General features: G+C 36.8%; 3 protein-coding genes across 3 annotated transcripts; all 3 read left to right on the top strand.

Annotated features, from left to right (window-relative positions):
• Positions 1-6,780: 6,780 nt before the first annotated feature.
• LOC103323434 (ABC transporter B family member 4-like) lies at positions 6,781-10,219 on the top strand. The gene is made up of 7 exons (XM_089045994.1): positions 6,781-6,968; positions 7,047-7,268; positions 7,354-7,592; positions 7,774-8,299; positions 8,533-8,806; positions 8,925-9,811; positions 9,956-10,219. Exons 1-7 carry the CDS (start codon positions 6,786-6,788, stop codon positions 10,211-10,213), a joined length of 2,589 nt encoding a protein of 862 aa, XP_088902120.1. The 5' UTR covers positions 6,781-6,785; the 3' UTR covers positions 10,214-10,219.
• Positions 10,220-10,377: 158 nt separating this feature from the next.
• Positions 10,378-11,746, top strand: LOC148920111 (ABC transporter B family member 11-like). Its single transcript, XM_089045992.1, has 3 exons — positions 10,378-10,641; positions 10,754-11,047; positions 11,218-11,746. Exons 1-3 carry the CDS (start codon positions 10,396-10,398, stop codon positions 11,569-11,571), a joined length of 894 nt encoding a protein of 297 aa, XP_088902118.1. The 5' UTR covers positions 10,378-10,395; the 3' UTR covers positions 11,572-11,746.
• Positions 11,747-13,421: 1,675 nt separating this feature from the next.
• On the top strand, positions 13,422-19,260 carry LOC103323400 (ABC transporter B family member 11-like). The gene is made up of 13 exons (XM_089047204.1): positions 13,422-13,852; positions 14,020-14,074; positions 14,162-14,337; positions 14,421-14,642; positions 14,737-14,975; positions 15,160-15,685; positions 15,928-16,201; positions 16,312-16,479; positions 16,564-17,381; positions 17,503-17,769; positions 17,936-18,199; positions 18,310-18,603; positions 18,774-19,260. The coding sequence occupies exons 1-13, from the start codon at positions 13,532-13,534 to the stop codon at positions 19,125-19,127; spliced, it is 3,978 nt and encodes a 1,325-aa protein (XP_088903330.1). The 5' UTR covers positions 13,422-13,531; the 3' UTR covers positions 19,128-19,260.
• Positions 19,261-20,101: the final 841 nt, after the last annotated feature.

The raw sequence follows: 20,101 nt of genomic DNA, 5'->3' as shown, positions 1-20,101 counted from the left end.
AGGCTGCAGCTACGACACAGTCATGTTTTGTAACATCCCGTCCCAAAATGTTGTTTTATTTAATTTATTTTTTCTAAACGCACAATTTTGTCCTTGGGCATAGAGAGGTTTTGGTTGCTTTTTGCTCGGGATAGATCCTGTCAATTGGTATTAGAGCATAGTTTTGTGATTCTGTAGACTCGCACACTAAGTGCACTCTTTATCTTTGAAGGTCGGATGGTTCCTTATTAGTGTTGAGATTATCAAACATGGTTGCCCCCATCCATGTGTTCTTAAGTTAGATATTGGGAATGGAGTTGGAAATGTGCTAGAGGCACCAAAACAAAGGAGATGAGAATAAATGAAATGAGTTGTCAAAAGTTGTGGTGTCGTGAGTAAGGTGTGGAAAAAGTGTAAAAGTGACCAAAACAATTTCAGCGTATGAAATTTTTTTAAGGGGGTAAGTTGTAACATCCCGTCTCAAAACGTCATTTTATTTAATTTATTTTTTATGAAATTACAATTTTCCCTTGGACATAGAGGGATTTTGGTCACTTTTTATTCGGGAAGGGTCGAGAGTCTTGTCATATTTAACCAATTCATCAAAAGTAAGTTATTAATAATAATAAATTCCACTAAGAAATGATTATTCAACAAAGTTGGTTGACAATTTTCAATATACTGTCCCAATAATGATCATTAAGCTTACTTTAATTTGAAACTCCCTTAAGAATCTAGTAAAGTAAAGTATTAGAGATTCACTTAGGTTTGAAATTGGATGATTTGTATTCACATAGAACTAGAATATTTATACAAGTGGTGGGTACTTGGTCTCCAAGTACATTCCTATTTGGTTACATGGCTGATTTTGTGCAGATTCGGCACCATCTCTATTACAAAGAACCAAAATCTTTAACCTACAAGGGTGATGGGACCCCTTACTTTTCTTGCTATTTCCAGGTATTTTCCAAGTAAAAAAAATTTGAATAAACATCCTTTGTTCAACATGGACGTCTACAAAGATCATTTCTGTTTCATGTATCATGCAACTGAGACTCACCTTTTTGGGGATTTCAAGATAAGTCCATTTGTTCATTGGGAGAAAAGAAAAAAAAAACATAAGGATTACTTAGCCTTGACCATCTAGAATTCTATTCATAAGGTCATCTCCAACTATGTTGGGGCTAACTCAAATTTTTACCCTCCAAAATACAACTATTCATGTATTTTCATGACTCAAATTTTTTTTTTCTCCAACTTTGGAAACTCATAATTTAAGTCCTCAACTTTATTAAATTGTTTAAGAATGATTAACTCCTAAATTTTTTTTGACATTATTTTTGTTTCAACACTCGTTATTTAATTTTCTAAATATTTTAACCTAAAAAAATTAAATTTCCAAAACATAATAGAATTTCACTTAAAAATAAAAACATTGCCATAATTTTCTTCCATTTTTACGTCATTGGATTCTTTGCCATAATATGGTTGTTGTCCACAACGAATTAAATTTTGATATCTTTTTTTTTTTTTGGGTCCCGATATTTTCACAACATTCCATTTATATTTCGTCAATTTATCGATAATATCGCAATATGAAACTGAAAAGGACAAGAAAAATGTTGAAAAGCCTCCATCTTGCGCACAGAGGGATTCAAACCCCCTCCCTTTCTCATCAAAGCCAGCGCCTTATCCAACTCAGTTGTGGCTGAGTTTGTGTTTATACCTTCAACTTGTAATATTTATAAGGTCTTTAAAAATGTCTGCAAGCTAATATTATCTAAGATAAATTTTCATATTAAAAAAATTCCCTAAGAATAAATTTAAGCATATATTTAATGTTATTTATTATTTTATAATGGAGTAGTAATTTGCTGTTGTTATATATTATGGAGTTTTATTATTATTCACTTCGAGTTTTAATATTGTTCATTATATGTGATACTAAGTTTGAATTTTAATAGGAATTATTTCTATGTGGTTCTAAGTTACTCATACATTTTATCTTTTTTTTTTTGGTTAAGCTCATATATTTTATCATATGTATCAAGTTTAATATATTGAAGTACATTATTATAACTAAAAAATTATGGTGTGTTTAATTTTCTTTCATTAATTACTACATATTTTCTAAAGTCACAGTGTTTGTCAGGTCGCTACATAATCAACTTAACTCACTCAAACCCACCATGCCATCCATTTTCTTCCAATTTTTTGTGATAAAATAATAGACAATTGACTAAGTAAACATCATCTAAAGTTTCAATAAAAATTTCCAAGCTTTTCTCATAATTTCCATGATTTTTATTCAATTTTTATCGATATTTCCATTGATATATCTATGTTTTTGGACCACCGATATTTTAGACCTTGGTTGTCCATCTATAATGAAATGTGCCCCAGCTTTTTCGCACAAAGTTACTGCCCAAACAGAAACTCCCAACGGGCCAGCAAACATTGTTCAAAGACGGGGCTTCACCATAAAAAGAAAAAAAAGAAGAAGCAAATTTTGGGCCCACAAAAAAATCAATCCACACAATAATGGGACTGGAATTCCTTTGAGATTTCTCAAATTTTCAACCCCAAATACATGGGTTGGAGAATTTTTTTGGATTCAAAACTCAAAATTTGAGTTTCCTCCCCTTGGGTTGGAGATGGTTTAATAAGTCAATGGCAATGCATTTTTTATTGTGAAAAGCAATTTTCCGTACCCCTTGACCATCTAGAGATTCCTAGAAAACATGAGGGAGGAAAGTGCCACCTTTGCAAACTGGACCAGTCAGGCTAGGAGTGGTTGCGGTTCTAATCGCAATTTTTCCCGAACACAAACCGATCGACTATTTGTAAGGTGATTTTTGAAAGTGCAAACCGACCGCTTTTTGCGGTTTACCACATTGCGGTAAACAACAAAAATCGATCGGTTACCGTGAATTAACGGTTTAAACCGATTTCAATATTTTGGGCCTAAATTAGACAATTTTAGATCTTTAAGTATGGTATTTTTGTGTTAGAAAAATTCAATCTTCCACACTTTTAAGCCTAGGTTTGATGCTTCTTTTGAAGCTTTTTAAGTTTAAGCATACTTTAACCAAAAAGTATAAATTCACAACCTCAACCTCAACTTCTCAAGCATTCACAACCAAAAGAAAATTTCAATTCAAAATTAATTAAAATTACAAACCAAAAGGAGAACTCAAGTGTAGGTGGTGGTGAGTGGATTTTATTATAAGAAGAAGCCCTTCTTTATGAGTTGGAGTGGAGGTTGTGTTTTGGGTGTATCGGTTTGTGTTTGGGGGATTAGAGACATTAGGTGTGTTAAAGTGGCTAGACTCCATCTATAACACAACACAACACAAAAGCAACAACATAAAAGCATATTAATAATAGAATAATGCTACTCTTACCACATTTGTATACCACATTCTCATACCACCTTATGTGGCAGATGAAGTGGACAACACATAAATTAAAATTAATTTAAAGTTTTCTTATATTTTATGATTTATTGACACTTTTTAATTGATGTGATTGTCCACTTTATCTGCCACATAAGGTGGTATGAAAATGTGGGATATAAATGTGGTAAGTGTAGCATTACTCTTAATAATATATTCAACTCAACCAAATTAAAACACAACATCTAACTACTAAAATGCAATTTAAAAAAATATATATTTGCAGTTGCAGTAACCTTGAGTTGCAAAAATCAACATACCACAACCGCAACCGCAATTGCGGTTTGGTTTCTAAAACCGCAATTTTCGGTCGGTTTTTAGCTATTGCGGTTCCAATGCGGTATAATGTCGGTTGGTTTTTCTGATTTTTCTGTTTTTCAGTCTAAATGCCACCCCTAAGTCAGGCAGTGACTATTTGTCACATAGCAGATTGAAATTCTTTAAAAACTGAACCCTATTAGATTTCATGCTCAATTTCCCAATTTTTTTTTAAAGATTATTATTTTATGGGAAATGTCTTTTTGCTTGCAAGGACAAAATTAGGAATTTTTCAAGGAGTGGACTAAATTAGGAATTTCACTAAAACACCCAAAATGGAGGTTGAAATTATAAAAAAACTCAACACCCAAAACACTTTATAAACACACCCAAAACCCATCATTACACACACTCAAAACCCATTTATAAACACACCCAAAAAGTTGACTTTGGGTTGATTTTGGGTGTGTTTCTATGTTTAAATAGTGCTTGGGTTTTTTTATAAATACATGTCTAGGATTGGGTTTATTTATAAATTTGTATTATATTTATTAGCTGAAAATTTAATGATCATTATTTTCATACTTACAATTTCTAGTCTTTGTAGAAATAAAAGTATACATTAAATCATGTAAACCATGCTAGTTCATAGTTCAATTAACTAATTTTCAATAATTAAAAAAAAATTATTTGGATACAAGTGATATTAGGGGAGGAAAAATTGAAACTTAGACAAGGATAAATGATCTTAACTATTTGAGCTGCAAACCCCTTGCGATTTCAAATAAGCTTTAACTTAAAACAAATACATATTAATTTGTAACCAAAATTATCAAAATGCAAATATTTCAACAATAGAATTGAAAGTGTACCTATTTTAATATGTATTTTTATTGTTGTCATGCAACTAAATTCATAAAGAATTGGATTTTTTTTGGACTCTAATAGGTTAATAGATATTGGGCAATATTTGAAATATTGAAAATATATAAGTTTTTAACCCGAAAACCTCACTGAGCTACAACCCACTGTAGCCCTTGTGCTAGTTCCGCCCATGTTTGCTTGACATCTATTTTCTGAATATATAATATTAATTCACTGTAACATATTAGACTAACCCATTAATCTATTATTAGTCATAAGCATCCTTAACAATATTATAACCACCTCGTCATTTTCTCGGTTTCTACTTTCCACCAAACACAGGCTCATCTCACCTTGTCATGTCTGATGTCAGGTTTCTTCGGTTGTCTTTTGTTAAGTTATGAAAGATTATAGCTCCTTCCACTTTGTTTGCACACCAAGACCAACTTTCTATAAAAGAATTCATGCATGTACTGATATGCATGCCCAACACTCCAAGTTACACATAATATGATAAAAATATAGTCTACCTCCAAAACTCATACGCTAGTCAATATGTCACATGTGTTGTTACGTCTCCAAAATGATTTCTTTCCACTGGTCTCAAGCTTGTGCATGAATTTTTTTTACATTTTTTTAAATTCAAAAGCAATATGATGGTAGGGTAGGTGATGAAGGGGTCTAATTTAGTGGAAAATTGCATTGACTTACATATTAGGCTGATTTGCTGTCTTATAAAGCAATGTTTTCCTGGGCGGGGGCGGAAGTACTACAATTTCATCAACACATTTCCTGAAAGTTGGTAAACTTGTTTCCCCCTCAGTGAGTATCTTCATCTTTTGGTGATATTAATGTTTCCTGCAACACTTTTTGAAGTTGTATCTCAGCTGTTTGTGTTTATTTCTCTTCTGTTTAAATTTCTCACCTTTAGAGCATGCATTAGCTGCCAACTTGGTTTTTTTCTCTTTTCTCCTTCGTTTGATTCCTAGTTTCGTTTTAGTTAGTTTCAAATTGTGTTTGTGAAGTTTTGTTCTCAGCATTCCCACTGCCTGCATTTCATGCCTGCTGTGTGAGGCTTCTTAATGTTTGGTTTGGGTGTAGTATTTTTGTTATTACTTGTTCTTTTCTTGCTCTGTTTCCTTTTTCCTGTCTGTGTTCTAAACCCTTATTTTCTATTTTCATCTACTGGAATCGACATCTACATATTCTGTACCACTTGCTTTAGTAACGGGTTTTCTAATGTTCACACGCACAAAAAGAAGAATAGAGGAACAAATGGATTTTTTAAGTTTGGCCGAATAATCAACTCCATATTCAATTAGAATCAGTTGGCAAATTTTCTTTGGTTTGTATAGTCAATTTAGTTTACCAAAAAAAAATAATAATAATAAAATAAAATCTAGTTCCTGATCCAAACCATAAATGTTTTGTCTTGCAGCTCTGATCAAGTTCTCTGTCAGATATAGTAGCAACTTACTTCTCTGAGGTGGTTGTCGTAAAATATAGCAGCTTTACTATTGCTGTGAAAAACATGGCTGAGGAAAATCCTGCGGATGGAAATGTAATCAAGGAGCAGGGAACGGCAGCATCGAACGGCCACTCAGCAGTAGTGGAGGACTCTCAAAACAACCCACAAGATACAAGCAAGAGCAAGGAGGATGGCACCAAAACAGTACCATATTACAAGCTTTTCTCCTTTGCTGATTCCTTGGATTACCTGTTAATGTCTGTTGGTACAATCAGCTCCATTGGAAATGGGACCTCTTTCCCTCTAATGACCATAATCTTTGGAGATGTGATTAACTCCTTTGGAGAAAGTGGGAATAATAAAGACGTGGTTGATGCAGTTTCCAAGGTAAATATTCTGTGACTATAAACTGGTAGATAGTTATCTCTGTTAATGTAACATCTTCATAGAAATTAAGTCAACAAAATTCTACTCATACATTGTTGTGTCCAGTTCTATCAGAACTGCGATGACTGAGCTTACTTATGTTTTAACATCTATTTTGGCTCTCTGGTTCCTCTAACTTAGTTGAAATTGTAATGAACAAGGCTTAATCAGATATAATTTGGCCAATTCAATATTCTCAGGTGGCTCTAAAGTTTGTCTACTTGGCTGTGGGAGCTGCTGCAGCTGCATTTCTACGTAAGTACACTGAACTGCCTGCTGGTGCATCAAACAAATAATTTGGCTTTTTGGCAACTGAGATGATAAGCTTTTTCTATATGCCAGAGATGTCTTGCTGGATGGTCACTGGAGAGAGACAGGCTTCTCGAATAAGAAGTTTATACTTGAAAACAATATTGAGGCAAGATGTTGGCTTTTTTGATAAAGAAATCAACACTGGGGAAATTGTTGGGAGGATGTCAGGTGATACTGTGCTCATTCAAGAGGCCATGGGCGAGAAGGTATTTACATGCAAAAGCCTTTTAAGTTATTGCCATTTGATCCAATAACCTCTTATTTCTTTCATTTTCTTATTGCAGGTAGGAAGTTTTATCCAGTTAACTGCAACATTCGTAGGAGGCTTTGCTATAGCATTTATTAAGGGATGGCTTCTCACCCTTGTCATGCTATCTTCTATCCCCCTTCTTGTCCTCTCTGGTGCCTTCATGGGCATCCTTATTTCAAAGATGGCATCCAGTGGACAAACTGCTTATTCAGTGGCAGCAACTGTGGTAGAGCAGACAATTGGTTCAATCAGAACAGTCAGCCTCCTTGTCTTTAAAACAAAAATTTATTATTTCTATTTTCTTAGTGTAGAACTAAAACTGATTGGTGTTCCCAATTCAGGTTGCATCGTTTACAGGAGAAAAGCAAGCTATAGCTAATTACAACAACTCCTTAATTAAAGCTTACAACTCTGGTGTGCAAGAGGGTTTAGCATCTGGGTTCGGAATGGGTACAGTTATGCTGATTATAATGTGTAGTTATGCTCTGGCTATATGGTTTGGCGGAAAGATGATACTTGAAAAAGGATATACAGGAGGGGAAGTCATTAATATAGTTTTCGCTGTGTTGACTGGCTCCATGTAAGTTGCATTTTAGTAAAATTTAATGAACAAATTTGTTGATCCTAGTACTATTGTACTAGTTGACATGTTTGCATTTTTGCGTGATCTACTGCCTACTCCCCTTTCCTCCTTCAGTCCAAAATTTGATATGTGATTCTTCAGAAGATCAAAATATAAGCTTTCTAAGATAAATTTTCAGGTCTCTTGGGCAGGCATCTCCATGCTTGAGTGCATTTGCTGCTGGACAAGCTGCAGCTTATAAGATGTTTGAGACAACTGACAGAAAGCCAGAGATTGATGCTTCTGACACTAATGGGAAACAATTACATGATATCCGTGGAGACATAGAACTTAAGGATGTTTATTTTAGTTATCCTGCAAGACCGGATGAACAAATATTCCATGGATTTTCTCTCTCAATACCTAGTGGTGCAACTGCTGCTTTGGTTGGAGAGAGTGGAAGTGGTAAATCAACTGTAGTCAGTTTGATTGAGAGATTTTATGACCCCGTAGCTGGCGAAATTCTTATTGATGGTATTAATCTCAAAGAGTTCCAGTTGAAATGGATCAGACAGAAAATAGGGCTTGTCAGCCAGGAACCCGTTTTATTTACTTGTAGCATTAAAGATAATATTGCCTATGGAAAGGATGGTGCAACCACTGAAGAAATAAGGGCTGCTGCTGAGCTTGCCAATGCTGCTAAATTCATAGACAAACTGCCGCAGGTTAAATTCATTTAAACTTTCATCTAAGTTCTGGTATTTTGTTCTCTAAACTTTTTGGGTGAATTCTCAATTTCCACAACCATGGAAGCTTACTGAGACATCCAGTGATCTTATTATTTTCAAAGATGGAAATACAGAGATATCACATGAATTTTCTACAAACTCGGATTATTTCTATCAACTCATTCAATTCCTTTTTTCCTTATTTGTGGTTTTGTGATTTATGCATTTAGGGACTGGACACAATGGTTGGTGAGCATGGAACTCAGCTATCTGGGGGCCAAAAGCAGAGAGTTGCTATAGCTAGAGCAATTCTCAAAGACCCAAGAATTCTACTTTTAGATGAAGCCACGAGTGCTCTTGATGCAGAATCTGAGAGAATTGTGCAGGAGGCACTGGACAGAATTATGATCAACCGGACTACTGTCGTTGTAGCGCACCGCTTGAGCACAGTAAGGAATGCTGACACCATTGCTGTTATACATCGAGGAACAATTGTTGAAAAAGGTAATGCATTTGTTTATGTTGTACCATTTGAAGGCCAAACTGTATTGTCGATAGTTCAACATAATGTTACAATTCATCTTATTCGTAGTCCACATACTGATCGTTTTTAAGTGAGCAGGTCCACATTCTGAGCTAATTAAGGACCCTGAAGGAGCATATAGCCAGCTTATAAGGTTGCAAGAAATGAGCACCGTGTCAGAACAGACTGCTGTAAATGAACACGAAAGGTTTAGCAGCGTGGATTCTCGAAGACATTCAAGTCAAAGATTTTCAAACTTACGATCCATAAGCCGGGAATCATCTGGAAGAGGAAATAGTAACCGTCATTCCTTCTCAATCTCATACAGTGTGCCCACTGCAGTTGGTTCTCTTGAAACAGCATCAGCAGGACATGATATTCCTGCTTCAGCATCATCAAGAGTGCCTCCAGAAGTCTCACTTCGCCGCCTGGCTTACCTGAACAAGCCAGAGATCCCAGTATTATTACTTGGTACTATAGCTGCAGCAGTCAATGGGGCAGTCTTACCTATTTTTGGGATATTGATATCCAGCGTAATCAAGACCTTCTACGAGCCACCTCCTCAACTCCGTAAGGATTCAAAGTTTTGGGCACTAATCTTTATTGTTCTTGGAGTAGTAACTTTCATAGCACTGCCAGCAAGACAATACTTTTTTGCTGTGGCGGGGTGTAAGTTAATAAAACGAGTTCGGTCAATGTGCTATGAGAAGGTGGTTTACATGGAAGTAAGTTGGTTTGACGATCCTGAGAACTCAAGTGGTGCTATTGGTGCAAGGCTTTCTTCAGATGCAGCTTCTCTGCGTGGGCTGGTTGGAGATGCTCTAGGTTTGCTGGTCGAGAATTCAGCAACTGCAATTGCTGGTTTGTGTATTGCTTTTGTGGCATGTTGGCAACTTGCTCTTATAATCCTTGTTTTGCTGCCTCTATTAGGATTAAATGGTTATGTTCAAGTCAAGTTCATGAAAGGATTCAGTGCAGATGTAAAGGTATTTCTCCGAAGTCCAAACTTTACAAAATTTTACAGTATAGAACTTGTAGCTGGTGCAGTCAAAACACCATCCAATACGACATACATAATATATATAAGACCAATCCTTTTTGTCAATGCTGAAAATTTTAAATTGTTTCAGAAAATGTACGAGGATGCAAGTCAAGTAGCCCATGATGCAGTGGGGAGTATTCGAACAATTGCTTCCTATTGTGCTGAAGAGAAGGTGATTGAATTGTACCAGAAGAAATGTGAAGGCCCTATTAAGACAGGGATAAGACGAGGGTTAATCAGCGGGATAGGTTTTGGGCTATCCTTCTTTTTTCCTTTTTTCTGTGGATGCCTGCAGTTTTTATGCTGGAGCCCGACTTGTTGCAGCAGGCAAGACAACATTCTCTGATGTTTTCCGGGTAAGGATTTTTGCCTTGCGCTACAAGTATTTGAGTAAGTAAATAGATGAGAAAAAATTAGCAGAGGATCCGAACTCAGCTAAAAACATGTTACTTGAGAATCAAATCTTCATTAGTCCATTCAGTCCATTGTTAACATTTCCCCGGTTTGCAGGTTTTCTTTGCTCTTGTGATGACAGCAGTTGGAGTGTCTCAGTCAGGTTCCCTAGCCCCTAATCTTGGTAAAGTAAAGAGCTCTGCTGCTTCCATATTTGCCATTCTTGACAGGAAATCGAAAATAGACTCTAGTGATGAATCTGGAACAACTATAGAAAATGTGAAGGGAGAAATAGAACTTCGCCATGTCAGTTTCAAGTATCCAACTAGACCTGATGTACCAATCTTCCAGGATCTTTGCTTGACCATTCATCATGGCAAGGTAACTTGGTAACAGTTTTGTTCTTTTACTCATTTCAAACAATGCATAAGATTTGGACCTCGTAGTCTAATTCAAGTTTCTGGGACTGACAAATTTGAATTATGTTATTCAGACGGTTGCTTTGGTTGGAGAAAGTGGAAGTGGGAAATCAACAGTCATCTCACTGTTGCAGAGATTTTATGACCCTGATTCAGGTCACATTACATTAGACGGAGTTGAAATCCAAAAGCTACAGCTCAAGTGGTTAAGACAGCAAATGGGACTGGTGAGCCAGGAGCCTGTATTGTTTAATGACACTATCAGAGCCAACATTGCATATGGAAAGGAAGGGAATGCAACAGAGGCTGAAATTATAGCTGCTGCAGAATTGGCAAATGCTCACAAGTTCATCAGTAGTTTACAACAAGTAGGCACTACAAAATTAACAAGCTTGTCAATTTCTTTTGGCCACAAATACTATAATATAATCTATTGCCATGGTCCTGCATAAATGAGAGGGACTAGTTGATGAAAATTCACAAAATTTTATTCGGAACATTGAAGATTAACCATGTTAAGTTTGGAAAAACAATGCAGGGTTATGATACAATAGTAGGAGAGCGGGGGATTCAATTGTCCGGTGGACAGAAGCAAAGGGTGGCAATTGCACGAGCTATAATGAAGGCACCAAAGATACTACTACTAGATGAAGCCACAAGTGCTCTTGATGCTGAATCTGAACGAGTGGTTCAAGATGCATTGGACCAAATCATGGTGGATCGAACCACAATCGTGGTTGCCCATCGGTTATCCACAATAAAGGGTGCAGATGTAATCGCAGTGGTGAAAAATGGAGTCATTGCAGAGAAAGGAAAGCATAAAACTTTAATCGGTATCGAGGATGGCATTTATGCTTCTTTGGTAGCATTGCATGCAAGTGCCTCATCTTAGATAGCTTTTATGTTCTTTTTATTCAAAGAAAAAGAAAGTATGTAATGTAATTTTATTCAGAGAGGTAAATTACCAATAGGAATAGATCATTTTTTGTTATTATATTTATTTCTTGTAAGCTCCACTTGGAGCAACAGAACACTTGTGAATGAAACTCATTATAAATTTGGATTGATTTACGTAAAACTTTCCCACTACGTGATTTGGTATTTATCTATTGAGTAGCTTGAACAACAAGATTTTATTATTAGTCCTGAACTCAGAAAATGATAAGTAAATGTGCATAAGGAAATGTCATCCAGTGAGCTGGGCAATGGTCCTTTCTAATAAAATCCCCAATTCCTTCTTCCCAATCCTACTTCAATTTGTATTCGAATTCGAATATACAGTCTTCAGTCAGATTTTAATTCAATTCATCCATGACGGGACCGAATCAAACAATTATCATTAAGAACTAGTTAGTGCAACTGCTACTACCTGGGATGAAAGTTAATTGTTTTCCCATTCAAAATAAATACATCAAATTTCAAAGCCAAACCATTTGAAGGAACTTTTTCTCCCCTTGTTTGACTTTTTTTCTTTTATATAAATCTTCTTCTAATTTTTCTTATGTTTTTTTTACTTACTGGCTATGTGCAGCTAGTGTGATTGAAATTTGGAGGGACATCATCCAATAAATTAATGGCGAGTCTCAAATTGACCAATTTCATATAATTTAAATCCTTAATTTACCGAAACAATTGTTTAAGGGGGAAATTGACAACTATGGTATAGTTCAAGGGCAAAACAACAGTTTAACCTTAAGAAAAACTTGGGCCAATAAGCAAAGATCAAGGACATCAAATCCATTCCTAACCTTCCAAGAAGTTCAAAGATTCCTTCTTTGTCTTTTGCTAACACATTAAGACCCAACTATCCAAATTGCATTGGTTGAAATTGTTCTCCTCAATAATAGACAAACACCTCATTTCATATTCCATGCCATAGTTTTTGTTTTGCTACCAGCTTGTCTCATTCCTTATTTTCATTTCCATGTATTCTATTCTAATCATATTTTCATAGTCCAAAAAAGAAAAAATAAAAGAGAAAGAAACTCTACTGTCAAAGCAGCCAGGCAAGAAGAGGAGCAGAGGACTAAAATGATATGTCTTTCAATTCAACTTGGTTTAAAATTTATCAACTTTTTTTCTTTTTCTGGATAATTTTAATGTTTGACTAACCATGTATCCAACAACTTCTTCAACCCATTTCCTAGAATGTGGTAAACTTGTTTCCTCTTCAGTGAGTATATTGATCTTTTGGTGATATTAATGTTTCCTGCAACACTTTTTGAAGTTGTTTCTCAGTTGTTTGTGGTTATGTCTCTTGTCTTTAAATTTCTCACCTTTAGAGCATGCATTAGCTGTGTGAGGCTTCCCTATGATTTCTCATTGCCTGCTGTGCCTGTGTGAGGCTTCTTAAGGTTTGGCTTGGTTTTGAAATTTTTATTTTATTTTATTGCAACAAACCCTTCTCACAGTTATTACTTGTTCTGTTGTTCCTCTGTTTTATGTTCCTGTCTGTAATCAAAATGCACATATTCTGTACCATTTAAATCGGCAACAGGTTTTCTAGTGCTGGCACGTGCACAAACACAAACACTTGCACACAAACAAAAACAAAAAAAAAAAACAAAAAAAGGGAATAAGTGGGTTTTTTTATAATTTTGCGGACTGATGAACTCTATATTCAATTAGATTAAGTTGGCATACGTTGGTCTATGTAGTCAATTTTGTGCCCGAAAAACAAATTAAAAAATGTACCTGGTTTCTAATTCAATCCATAAATGTTCTCTTGCAGCTCTGATCTCATCATCCAAGTTTGAGTTGCTTACTGTCAAAATATAGTTGCAACTTACTTCTCTGAGGTGCTTGTTGTAAAATATAGAAAACTTAACTAAATTACTATTGCTTCGAAAAACATGGCTGAGGAAAATCCTGCGGATGGAGTTGTAATCAAGAAGGAGGGCAAGGCAGCATCGAACGGCCACTCAGCAGTGGAGGACTCTCAAAACAACCCACAAGATACAAGCAAGACCAAGGAGGATGGCACCAAAACAGTACCATATTACAAGCTTTTCTCCTTTGCTGATTCCTTGGATTACCTGCTAATGTCTGTTGGTACAATCAGTGCTATTGGAAATGGGGCCTCTTTCCCTCTAATGACCATAATCTTTGGAGATGTGATTAATTCCTTCGGAAAAACTGGGAATAATGAAGAAGTGGTTGACGCAGTTTCCGAGGTAAATATTGTGTGACTATAATATTGTTCTATCCAGTTCTATCAGACCTGTGACAACTGAGCTTACTTCTGTTTTTAGCATCTATTTTGACTCTCTGGTTCCTCTAACTTAGTTGAAATTATAATGAACAAGGATCAGAAATAATTTGGCCAATTCAACATTCTCAGGTGGCTCAAAAGTTTGTCTACTTGGCTGTGGGAGCAGCTGCGGCGGCATTTCTACGTAAGTACACTGAACTGCCTGCTGGTGCATCAAACAAATAATTTGGCTTTTTGGCAACTGAGATTAGTACCGTTTTCTATATGCCAGAGATGTCCTGCTGGATGGTCACTGGAGAGAGACAGGCTGCTCGAATAAGAAGTTTATACTTGAAAACAATATTGAGGCAAGATGTTGGCTTTTTTGATAAAGAAATTAACACTGGGGAAATTGTTGGGAGGATGTCAGGTGATACTGTGCTCATTCAAGAGGCCATGGGCGAGAAGGTATTTACATGCCGCACAAAAGCCTTTTAAGTTATTGCCATTTGCTCCAATAACCTCTCATTTCTTTCATTCTCTTATTGCAGGTAGGAAGTTTTATCCAGTTAATTGCAACATTCATAGGAGGCTTTGTTATAGCATTTATTAAGGGATGGCTTCTCACCCTTGTTATGCTATCTTCTATCCCCCTTCTTGTCTTCTCTGGTGCCGTCATGGGCATCATTATATCAAAGTTGGCATCCAGTGGACAAACTGCTTATTCAGTGGCAGCAACTGTGGTAGATCAGACAATTGGTTCAATCAGAACAGTAGGCCTACTTGTCTTTAAGATCTTTAAAACAAATATTTATTATTTCTATTTTCTGAGTGTAGAACTAAAACTGATTGGTGTTCCCAATTCAGGTTGCATCGTTTACAGGAGAAAAGCAAGCTATAGCTGATTACAACAACTCCTTAATTAAAGCTTACAACTCTGGTGTGCAAGAGGGTTTGGCATCTGGGTTCGGAATGGGTTCGGTTATGCTGATTGTAATGTGTAGTTATGCTCTGGCGGTATGGTTTGGAGGAAAGATGATACTTGAAAGAGGATATACAGGAGGGGAAGTCATTAATATAGTTTTCGCTGTGTTGACTGGCTCCATGTAAGTTGCATATCAGTAAAATTTAATGAACAAATTTGTTGATCCTAGCACTATTGTACAAGTTAACATGTTTGCGTGATCTACTGACTACTCCCACTCCCCCCTTCAGTCCAAAATTTGATATATGATGCTTCAGAAGATAGAGATATAATCGTATAACAATGTTTCTTTGATAAATTTTTAGGTCTCTTGGGCAGGCGTCTCCATGCTTGAGTGCATTTGCTGCTGGACAAGCTGCAGCTTATAAGATGTTTGAGACAATTGACAGAAAGCCAGAGATTGATGCTTATGACACTAATGGGAAACAATTACTTGATATCCGTGGAGACATAGAACTGAGTGATGTTTATTTTAGTTATCCTGCAAGACCGGATGAACAAATATTCCATGGATTTTCTATCTCAATACCTAGTGGTGCAACTGCTGCTCTGGTTGGAGAGAGCGGAAGTGGTAAATCAACAGTTATCAGTTTGATTGAGAGATTTTATGACCCCCAAGCTGGCGAAGTTCTTATTGATGGCATTAATCTCAAAGAGTTCCAGCTGAAATGGATCAGACAGAAAATAGGCCTTGTCAGCCAGGAACCCGTTTTATTTGCTTGTAGCATTAAAGATAATATTACCTATGGGAAGGATGGTGCAAACACTGAAGAAATAAGGGCTGCTGCTGAGCTTGCCAATGCTGCTAAATTCATAGACAAACTGCCTCAGGTTAAATTCATTTAAACTTTCGTCTAAGTTCTGGTATTTTGTTCTCTGAACTTTTTGTGTGAATTCTTAATTTCCACGACCATGGAAGCTTATTGAGACATCCAGTGATCTTATCATTTTCTTACATTCAAAGATGGAAATACAGATAGGTCACATGAATTTTCAAAAAAACTCGGATGATTTCGAACAACTCATTTAATTCCTTTTTTTCTTATTTGTGGTTTTCTGACTTATGCATTTAGGGACTAGACACAATGGTTGGTGAGCATGGAACTCAGCTATCTGGGGGCCAAAAGCAGAGAGTTGCTATAGCTAGGGCAATTCTCAAGGACCCAAGGATTCTACTTTTAGATGAAGCCACGAGTTCTCTTGATGCAGAATCTGAGAGAATTGTGCAGGAGGCACTGGACAGAATTATGATCAACCGGACTACTGTCATTGTAGCCCACCGCTTGAGCACAGTAAGGAGTGCTGACACCATAGCTGTTATACATCGAGGAGTAATTGTTGAAAAAGGTGATGCATTTGTTTATGTTGTCCTGTTCTACCATTTGAAGGCCAAAACTTATTGTCTATAGTTCAACATACTGTTACAATTCACATACTGATCGTTTTCAAGTGAGCAGGTCCACATTCTGAACTAATTAAGGACCCTGAAGGAGCATATAGCCAGCTTATAATGTTGCAAGAAATGAGCCGCGTGTCAGAACAAACTGCTGTAAGTCATCACAAAAGGCTTAGCAGCGTGGATTCTCGAGGAAGTAGTTGCAGTCATTCCTTCTCAATCTCATATGGTGTGTCCACTGCAGTAGTTTCTCTTAAAACAGCATCTGATATTCCTGTTACAATTCACATACTGATCGTTTTCAAGTGAGCAGGTCCACATTCTGAACCAATTAAGGACCCTGAAGGAGCATATAGCCAGCTTATAATGTTGCAAGAAATGAGCCGCGTGTCAGAACAAACTGCTGTAAGTCATCACAAAAGGCTTAGCAGCGTGGATTCTCGAGGAAGTAGTAGCCGTCATTCCTTCTCAATCTCATATGGTGTGCCCACTGCGGTAGTTTCTCTTAAAACAGCATCTGATATTCCTGCTTCAGCATCATCAAAAGTGCCTCCAAAAGTCTCACTTCGCCGCCTGGCTTACCTGAACAAGCCAGAGATCCCAGTATTATTACTTGGTACTATAGCTGCAGCAGTCAATGGGGCAGTCTTACCTATTTTTGGGATATTGATATCCAGCGTAATCAAGACCTTCTACGAGCCACCTCCTCAACTCCGTAAGGATTCAAAGTTTTGGGCACTAATCTTTATTGTTCTTGGAGTGGTAACTTTCATAGCACTGCCAGCAAGACAATACTTTTTTGCTGTGGCGGGGTGTAAGTTAATAAAACGAGTTCGGTCAATGTGCTTTGAGAAAGTGGTTTACATGGAAGTAAGTTGGTTTGACGATCCTGAGCACTCAAGTGGTGCAGTTGGTGCAAGGCTTTCTGCAGATGCAGCTTGTCTGCGCGGGCTGGTTGGAGACGCTCTAGGTTTGCTGGTTGAGAATTCAGCAACTGCAATTGCTGGTTTGTGTATTGCTTTTCTGGCAAATTGGCAACTTGCTCTTATAATCCTTGTTCTGCTGCCTCTATTAGGAGTAAATGGTTATTTTCATTTCAAGTTCATGAAAGGATTCAGTGCAGATGCAAAGGTATTTCTCCAAAGTCTGAACTTTTCAAAATTTTGTCGTCAAAACACCATCCAATCTGACATACATAATATATATAAGACCATTTTCTTTTGTCAATGCTGAAAATTTTAAATGGTTGCAGAAAATGTACGAGGATGCAAGTCAAGTAGCCAATGATGCACTGGGGAGTATTCGAACAATTGCTTCCTTTTGTGCTGAAGAGAAGGTGATTGAGTTGTACCAGAAGAAATGTGAAGGCCCTATTCAGACAGGGATAAGACAAGGGTTAATCAGTGGGATAGGTTTTGGGCTATCATTCTTTTTTCTTTTCTCTGTGTATGCCTGCAGTTTTTATGCTGGAGCCCGACTTGTCGCAGCAGGCAAGACAACATTTTCTGATGTTTTCCGGGTAAGTTTTTCCACCTTGTGCTACAAGTCTTCAAGTTGGTAAATAGAAGAGAAAACACAAGCAAAGCGAAGGATCTGAACTCCGCTCAATAAGTACTTTTTACTTAAGAATTAAATCTTCGTTAGTCCATTCAGACCATGTTACATTTTGCTTCCATGGTTTGCAGGTTTTCTGTGCTCTCACGATGACAGCTGTTGGAGTTGCTCAGTCAGGCTCCCTAGCCCCTAATCAAAGTAAAGGAAAGAGCTCTGCTGCTTCCATATTTGCAATTCTTGACCGAAAGTCGAAAATAGATTCCAGTGATGACTCTGGAACAACTATAGAGAATGTAAAGGGAGAAATTGAACTTCTCCATGTCAGTTTCAAGTATCCAACTAGACCTGACGTGCCAATCTTCCAGGATCTTTGCTTGACCATTCATCACGGCAAGGTAACTAGACATGTTTTGTCCTTCTAGTCATTTCAATCAATGCATAAGATTTTGGAACTGAGTACTCTAATTCAAGTTTCTGGGACTTAAAATTTGAAATATGTTATCAGACAGTTGCTTTGGTTGGAGAAAGTGGAAGTGGGAAATCGACAGTTGTCTCATTGTTGCAGAGATTTTATGACCCTGATTCTGGTCAAATTACATTAGATGGAGTTGAAATCCAAAAACTACAGCTCAAGTGGTTGAGACAGCAAATGGGACTGGTGAGCCAGGAACCTGTATTGTTTAATGACACTATCAGAGCCAACATTGCATATGGAAAGGAAGGGAATGCAACAGAGGCTGAAATTATAGCTGCTGCAGAATTGGCAAATGCTCACAAGTTCATCAGTAGTTTACAACAGGTAAGTACTACAAAATTAACAAGATTTTCAATTTCTTTTTGGCCACATATACTATGATATAATCTATTGCCGTGGTGCTGCATAAACGAGAAGGACGAGATGATGAAAATTCACAAAATTATAATTGGAACGTTGAAGATTAACCATGTTAAGTTCGGGAAACAATGCAGGGTTATGATACAATAGTAGGAGAGCGGGGAATTCAATTGTCTGGTGGACAGAAGCAAAGGGTGGCAATTGCGCGAGCTATAATGAAGGCACCAAAGATACTACTACTAGATGAAGCCACAAGTGCTCTTGATGCTGAATCTGAACGAGTGGTTCAAGATGCATTGGACCGAATCATGGTGGATCGAACCACAGTCATGGTTGCCCATCGGTTATCCACGATAAAGGGTGCAGATAAAATCGCAGTGGTGAAAAATGGAGTGATTGCAGAGAAAGGAAAGCATGAAACTCTGATCAGCATCGAAGATGGCATTTATGCTTCTTTGGTAGCACTGCATGCAAGTGCCTCATCTTAGATAGCGTTTATATTCAATTTATCCGAAGAAAAAGAAAGTATGTAATGTAATTTTATGCAGAGAGGTAAATTATTTCTTTCTTGAAAGTTTCACTTGGAGCAACAGAACACTTGTGAATCAAACTCATTATAAATGGTGGATCCATAATTTGAAAGTCCGCTGGGCAAAACTTACATACTAAACTCGAGTGAATTTCATTAATAAATATTAGAAAATACACATAATCAAGGGGGACATAATGAGCCTTACCCCTCAAATGCATCTCCACATAAATAAAAGCTTAACAAAAAAGAAACCACAATAAAAGTCAAGTAAATGCGATGCAAAGAAAATAACACTATTTAAATCTAAAATTTAACCCACAAAGACATCAAACTCAACTCAACACAATTCCTAAAATCAAACCCCTAATTTTGACTCTAGAATATTCAATTTCAAATTAAAACTAAAATTAAATATGCATACATGTATTTAGGAGAAACCCAAGAGGATAAGTTAAGAAAATAGGAAAGAATTAGAAGAATTGAAGAAGCCAATAGAAAGCCAACGAGGATTGGTTGAGTAGGTAAGTATCGTTGTGTTCTCTATCCAGGCCTAGGTTTGAGGCCCGTTGCCGACAATCCTTTTTTATGAGTAATTTGTAAAAACCAAAAGGGGCTAAGACTCCGTCTGTAAGTCCTCAAAGAGGCCTGCCTAGGTATGTCCTGGTCCTGAGATGGGATAGTCTCCCCTCCCCCTAAACTTTTTGTTACCAAAAAGAAGCTAACACATAGAGAAGAGTTATGAAAAAAAATAAAAATAAAAAGATAGAGAAGAGGAGAGATATGAATAAGTCAACTAGCCAAAAGACATGTAAGGTTTCTTTTAGGGTGTTGTTAAACGAACCCTATAATTAACTAAGTACACCCTATGATCTAAGTATACCCTACACCTTATTTAACTACCAAAGATACCCTTGGTACACCCTAATACAC

Source organism: Prunus mume, linkage group LG2 (genome assembly GCF_029339155.1).
Source record: "Prunus mume cultivar Tortuosa linkage group LG2, ASM2933915v1, whole genome shotgun sequence".
NCBI lineage: Eukaryota > Viridiplantae > Streptophyta > Magnoliopsida > Rosales > Rosaceae > Prunus > Prunus mume.
The sequence above is the reverse complement of the archived record's forward strand: the minus strand, read 5'-3'. Positions and strand labels throughout refer to the sequence as shown.